Source organism: Panicum virgatum, chromosome 4N, assembly GCF_016808335.1.
Source record: "Panicum virgatum strain AP13 chromosome 4N, P.virgatum_v5, whole genome shotgun sequence".
NCBI lineage: Eukaryota > Viridiplantae > Streptophyta > Magnoliopsida > Poales > Poaceae > Panicum > Panicum virgatum.
Genome location: NC_053148.1, coordinates 30,098,524 through 30,105,907, shown reverse-complemented (window position 1 = coordinate 30,105,907; position 7,384 = coordinate 30,098,524). Strand labels below are relative to the sequence as shown.

Below are 7,384 nucleotides of genomic sequence, written 5' to 3'. Positions count from 1 at the left end.
AACCAGGGGCTAGATCATAATTAAACCTTAGATTTGAGGACTAGATTGAAAAAAAAGAGGGCTGGACGGCGGGTTCAAAACCTAGAAAGCTTAGGGTCCTAAACAAAAGAAAAAGGGCCTCTCTGGAATTTTTGAACGGCAGTGTGGACCACGGGTTAATTCGGGAAAAACCCGAGGGCTCTTTAGCAAAAAGACCGGCGAAACGTTACGCTGGGTCTAATCTGGCGCGTCCGTTGCCGATCGGACGGCCCGTACGTACTCCACGAGCGGGAGCGGCGGCGCTCGCCCGTCGGCGGCTCTGTCCGTGGCGGCGCGGAGTGGGGCTCACCGAAGATGGCCGAACTCGGCCCTCTGGGGGTCTAGATGAGCGGGGCTTGGCCTGGGAGTGAGTTCGTGCGACGACGAACTTGTCTGGGCAAACGGGGCTGCGGATTAGGGTTTGGCCGAGGCTTGCCACGGCGAGGGGCGGCTCTGCTTGACGGGGCTCGCCAGCGCACACAGGTTCCGGCGGTTCTGGGCAAGAGCGTGGGTTCAAACGCGTACGAGAGCGCACACGGTGCTAAGGCAGACTGGAGCAGGGTGCGAGCGTGGCCGTGCGGTGCTGCTGGGCGTCTGCCATGGCGAAGCTTTGGCGGCGGAATGCCGGCGAAGGTGTTCCGTCCTAGGTGAGGGTTCCCGTGCCAAGATAACTAGCGCAGGGGGTAGAGAGGGTTGCGTGAATGCTCACTGAGACTTGGATTCAAGCGGGGAGGCTGTGCAGGGTCGACGGCGTCGAGGTCCGGCGGCGGCGTGCGCGGCGGAGCTCGCGGAGGTGGCGTTGCGGGGGAGAAGCGGGCGGACGACGCAACGGGCCGAGCGCAGAGGAGAAGCGGTGGTGCGCGCGGACTATGCGACGGTGCGCACGCGGAGATGGAGGGCGGCGGCGGTCGACCGGAGGAGTGCGCTGGTGAGCAGTGGAGAATGGAGGAAGAAGGTAACGGATTTATACCCTTGGCCAAGGGTACCGGGTCAAAAACTCAACCGGTACCGGGTGCACATAATAAATCATTTAGGTGCATAACTAATTATTTTAATTTCATAATAAATCAAATAATTGCATAATAAATTATTTAAATGCAAAATAATTCTAAATACTACATGATAAATCATTTAGGTGCATAACTAATCATTTTAATTGCATAATAAATCAAATAATTGCATAATAATTCATTTAATTGTCCAATAAATCAATTCATTGCATAAGAAATCTAATAATGTTCACAGAAAATATTACAAGACATAATCATTCAACTAAAAGAATATTGATGATGGTTCGCTTTACAATCGTCCCTTCATTATGATCATGATGTGCGTACGGAGCCTCCTCTTCGGCTAAAAGAATACTTGTGTCAACCTCCACTGCTAACGGAGTCATATCTTTAACCTTATTGTATTCTTCTTCATCTGTGACATCGTCGACTCCCACAATTTTTCTTTTTCCTGCCAGAACAATATGGCACTTTGCCTCATCTCCGGCACCTACAAAACTTGATTTATTCCTGGACTTGTCCTTTCTCGGTTTGCTAGACATGTCCTGCACATAGAAAACTTGAGTGACATCTTTAGCTAGGACGAATGGTTCGTCTCGATAGCCAAGCTCTTTGAGGTCTACCGTTGTCATTCCGTACTCGTCGATATCGACACCTTTTCCTGTGAGTTTAACCCATTGACAACGAAATAGAGGTATCTTCAACGGCCCATAGTCGAGTTCCCAGATCTCTTCAATGTAACCAAAATATGAGTTCGTTTGGCCACTAGAGTCGGTGGCATCTATGCGGACACCACTATTTTGATTGGTGCTCTTGTTATCTTGGGCTCTTGTATAAAATATGTAACCATTAATTTCATATCCTTGGTACATCAGGATTGAATTTGCCGGACCCCTGGCCAGCCAAGCTAGCTGCTCATGAATTTGATCGTTGGCCATGACTTCCTTCTGCAACCAGGTGGCGAATGTATCGTTATGATGTTTTGTAATCCATGTCTCAGACTTCAAAGGGTATATACTTCGCACAATTTGCATGTGCTCCTCCATGTATGGAGCCACCAAGGCTGATTGTTGCAGAACTATGAGATGTGCTTTACTCAATGTGGCATGATCTGTGGCATTTACTAATTTTCTTCCAAGTGTGCCCTTTCCAATCAGCTACCCCTCATGACGTGATACTAGAATCCCAATTGGGCAGAGTTCTTCCACATAGTCAACACAAAATTCAATGACCTCCTCTGTGACGTAACCCTTCGCAATGCTTCCTTCTGGACGAGCCCGATTACGAACGTATTTCTTTAGGACTGCAAAGTATCGTTCAAAAGGGAACATATTATGAAGGAAAACAGGACCGAGAATACCAATCTCTTTGACTAGGTAAACTAGAAGATGCACCATAATATTGAAGAATGATGGAGGAAATATCATTTCAAGACTGACTAAACTTTGGACAACATCCTCTTGTAGCCTGCTTAAACTCGATGGATCGATTGACTTCAGAGAAATTGTGTTGAGAAATGCGCATAGTTTTATGATTGTTGCTCGAACATTAGCTGGTAGAATACCTCTAAGTGCAACTGGAATCAATTGCAGCATCAACACGTGACAGTCATGGGACTTTACATGTGTGAATTTCTTCTCTTTCAAGTTCAGTTGCCTCTTTATATTCGAAGAGTAGCCTGATGGGACCTTGATACTGTTCAAAGAGTCGAACATACTTTGCTTCTCTTCCTCACTAAGAGTGTAGCACGCAGGACCTAGATAATGACGTCCTTTATCCCTTTTTTCTGGATGTAGGGTGGCCCGTTGTTTCATACGTTGAAGATCTTGCCGCGCTTCCAATGTACCTTTGGCTTACCGTAGACACCAAGGAAGCCTAGAAGGTTCACACAAAGATTTTTTGTTAGGTGCATCACATCAATTGCGTGGCGGACATCTAAGACTTCCCAATAGGGTAACTCCCAAAAAATACTCTTCTTCTTCCACATAGGTGCACGTCCGTCATCACTCTGCACTGATCTGCTGTTGGGTCCTTTTCCGAATACTACTTTTATATCTTTGACCATTTCAAACACCATTTTCCCACAACGGTACCTAGGCTTGGTATGATGATCTGCCTTTCCATCGTAGTGAGCATGCCTCCTCCTTAATGGGTGCTTGATCGGAAGAAATCGACGATGACCCATATACACGATCTTCCTACAATGCTTGAGGTACATGCTGTCGGTTTCTTCTAAACAATGGGTGCATGCCCTATAACCCTTATTGTATTGTCCGGAGAGGTTACTTAGTGCTGGCCAATCGCTGGTGGTTACAAAAAGCAATGCACGTAGGTTAAAATGATCCTCTGCGTGCGCATCCCACATACGAACACCCTCATCTTTCCATAACAATAGAAGATCCTCAATCAGTGGTTTCAGATACACATCTATATCGTTACCGGGTTGCTTCAGGCCGGGGATAAGCACCGGCATCATAATGAATTTCCGCTTCATACACAACCAGGGAGGAAGGTTGTATATACAGAGTGTCACAGGCCAGGTACTATAGCCACTGCTCTGCTCACCGAAAGGATTCATGCCATCCGTACTTAAGCCGAACCTTATATTCCTCGCATCATTTGCAAATGTTGGGAATGTTTTGTCCACTTCTCTCCACTGCGACCCATCAGCGGGGTGTCTCAACATATTGTCTTGCTTACGTTCTTCTTTGAGCCATCGCATCAATTTAGCATTCGTTTTGTTCATGAACAAACATTTCAGATGTGGTATTAGAGGAAAATACCACATCACCTTGGCAGGCACCCTCTTCTTGACACGCATCCCCTCAACGTCGCCAAGATCATCTCGAGGGATCTTATACCGCATGCGTTGCATGCAGGGCATGAATCCAAATTTTCATACTCACCTCGATATAGGATGCAGTCATTTGGACAAGCATGTATCTTCTGTGCCTCTAATCCTAAAGGACAAACAACTTTTTTGCCTCGTATGTTGTCTCCGGCAAGGTGTTACCCTCAGGGAGTAAGTTTTTTATAAGTTTCAGCAACTCCTCGAATCCCTTGTCAGACAAATCATTTGATGCCTTTCATTGCAATAATTCCAATGTGGTACCCAACTTCTTTTGGTCTTGTTTGCAATCAGGGTACAACAATATTTTGTAGTCCTCCAACATACGCTTCAGATCTCTCGATTCCTTTTCTATTTCGTAACCTTCCTCAACTTCGCGCAGCATCTAACCAAGATCATCTTCTACAACGTATCCTTTAGTATCTTCTTCAGGCTCACCCATTGCAGTGTCATTGAAAAAGGAATTATAATTGGCTGCAAAGTCAGGAATCCTGTCCTCTTCTTCTACATTATTATCCAGCACAATTCCTCTTTCGCCATGCTTGGTCCAAACATAGTAGTTCGGCATGAAACCACTATTAAACAAGTGACTATGGATGGTTCTTGATGATGAGTAATCCTTCTCATTCTTACAAAATTTGCATGGACAACGAACGAAACCGCCATACTTGTGTTTCTCGGCCGCTTCTATGAATTCATGCACGCCATCCATGAACTCCTTTGAACGCCGGTCGGCCATGTACATCCATTGCCGACTCATCTGGGTCCACAATACATTTATATACATCATTGTACTATACAAATAGTTCATTCATACTACCAATTTATAACAATATATTTATATAATTGATAATGCATATAACTATAATAAATAGATACTATTCACTTATCAAATAAATTGATAACGTATATAACTACAATAAGATGCTACAAATAAAAATAATTATCACATATATAAACTAAATCAAGTAATAATTGTTTCTAAAAATTAATTGCTAAGTTATAAAGAAAAATAACTAACCTTTTTTTCAAAAAAAAACAAAAATTCGCCTCCCCTCACCCCACTCATCTGCCATGAATAGTGAGTTCACGGCAGCTTGAGAGGTGGAGGGGGTGGGGTATTTATAGGCTCGGGCCAAAGGCACCGGTTGATTTCAATGTCCCGGTGCTAAAATTAATTCAATAGCACCGGGTCAAGGCACCAACCGGTGCCTTAGGCCCGAGCTCCTGGCAACTGCCATGTTTCATTGCCATAGGAACCGGTTATTCCTATAAACTGGTGACTTTAGCGCCGCCTTCATTTGGTACCGGGTGGTGGTTCAGACCGGTTCCTATGGTGACGCATTGGAACCGGTTGGAACCACCACCCGTGCCAATTGCCCTCCACTAGGTCAGTCGATGGCCAAAGGTACAAGCTGCTGTTGCAGCCGGTACCAGCAGCTGGTACCTTTGGCTGGGACCGATGGCCCGTTTTCTAGTAGTGTTACCTGCTTTGCTGAAATAGCAGGATTCAGATTAAGTTCTGCAAGAAAATTGCCTGAATCCCGATATAGTTAGCTCCTATGTAAATAAAGTTGCTTGGATCCTGGTACATCCACTGTCACTACTACGGAAAACTTATTGGAGGCGGGCAAAATGCATGGCATAACCGAGGCGGGCAGGCAAACCGCCTCGGGCGCAAGGTCGCAGTTAATCGAGGCATTTACCGATGCGGTCCTCCAACCGCCTTGGTTAATCATTTAACCGAGGCGGTTGACCTAACTTGCCCACCTTCCTTAACGTGGTTTAACCGACGCGGACACTTGCTATGTGACAGCCTCAGTTAAGGTTTTGCAGAATGAAAAAAATAAAGCTTACTTGTCTGGAAACAACTTATGTGGATGGGTACTCGCAATATTTTTTAATCACAAGTGCATTAGTATTAGAAGTAATTGTAATAGTTCAAGTGTGTATAAATATAACATATACAGTCGTTGCTTTGCTAGATACAAATACAAATACACAAATGACTACGAATATGAATAAGAATCAACTAAAACTAAAAAGGAAAAGAAAAGAAACATAGGGAATTAAAAACCAAAAAAAGAACTTAGTACTAAACTGCCGCACCAGGAGGCCCTACGTGGCAAGCCATTTAGTAGCGGACGCCATTTAGTGCAAGGCATTTTCACCGAGTGCACGTGCACATAGTATGGACCAGGCAGTACCGGGCAGGGCCGTTACTAACCAGGGGTCTCCCAGTACTAATGACCATATCTCTAGCATTGTATATTCCTAATATGTATAATTCTTAATCTCCAACCTGGAAATAATATATGATTCCTCATTTTGTAGTCTTCAATACAATTTATTTTGAACATCATAATAGTGCCTTGCATGTATATGTATCTGAATCATAAATTTCAGAAAATACGGTGGGAGCATGAACATTTGGATGGAACGTTTTTAAATTAGGCAGGAAATTAGTGTAATTAAAACCTAGACTAATTCGTACATATTTATGACAAAGGTTTTGAGAACATAATTCAGCAGGAATCAATGTGCATTTAAACAATATATATATATATATGTATGTATATATACATGTGTGTGTGTGTCTCTCTCTCTCTCTCTCTCTATATATATATATATATATATATATATATATATATATATATATATATATATATATATATACACACACACACACACTTCTGCTTGTTACCGATTCCAATCAGCACTCATGGCCAAGCAACATTCTCCTCCTCATCCTTGTGGCTTCCATTCACCATATTGCTTATGCCGCAGCCTCTACGACTTCAACAAATTTGCTTCTGCTTGTTACCGATTCCAATCAGCACTCATGGCCAAGCAACGATTCTCCTCCTCATCCTTGTGGCTTCCATTCACCATATTGCTTATGCCGCAGCCTCTACGACTTCAGCAAATTTGACGTCAGATGCAACTACAACAGCCTACGACATTCTAGAGAAGAACAAGTTCCCGCGTGGCCTCCTCCCCAAGGGTGTGCGGTCGTACGTCCTCAACCCACATGGCAAACTGGAGGTGACCCTCTCACGCGAGTGCAGGTTCCCTGTTAACCTCGGTGGCCAGAGATTCAACCTGCAGTTCGCCAGCACCTTCGGCGGAGTCATCCATGCTGGGTCCATCACCGAAGTGTATGGTGTCGATGTGCAGGTCAAGTACGCTTGGCTCGGGTTCAGCCAAGTCGACCGTGCCGGTGACCAGCTCACGTTCCATGTTAAACAGCTCATGCAGTCCTTCCCCATAAGCGGATTTGCTGAAAGCCCCTCCTGCACCTAAGTCACCACTATAGGAATGTACGGCCACGGCCACATGTTATGCATGGCATGGCATTTGTGTTGGTTTTTGTTTCACTTTAATTTCTGCATGAGTTAATAATGTAAAGAACACACCGTCTGTATTCAGGGTGAATAATTGACGGAATTAGTGAAAAGACATAACATCTGACGTTCCATGAAAATTTGCATTCAGGCAGTCAAGCCAC

At 44.5% G+C, this 7,384-nt stretch overlaps 1 protein-coding gene across 1 annotated transcript; it reads left to right on the top strand.

Annotated features, from left to right (window-relative positions):
- Positions 1–909: 909 nt before the first annotated feature.
- On the top strand, positions 910–7,179 carry LOC120669282. Its single transcript, XM_039949058.1, has 2 exons — positions 910–973; positions 6,785–7,179. The coding sequence occupies exons 1-2, from the start codon at positions 910–912 to the stop codon at positions 7,177–7,179; spliced, it is 459 nt and encodes a 152-aa protein (XP_039804992.1).
- The last annotated feature ends 205 nt before the right edge of the window (positions 7,180–7,384 follow it).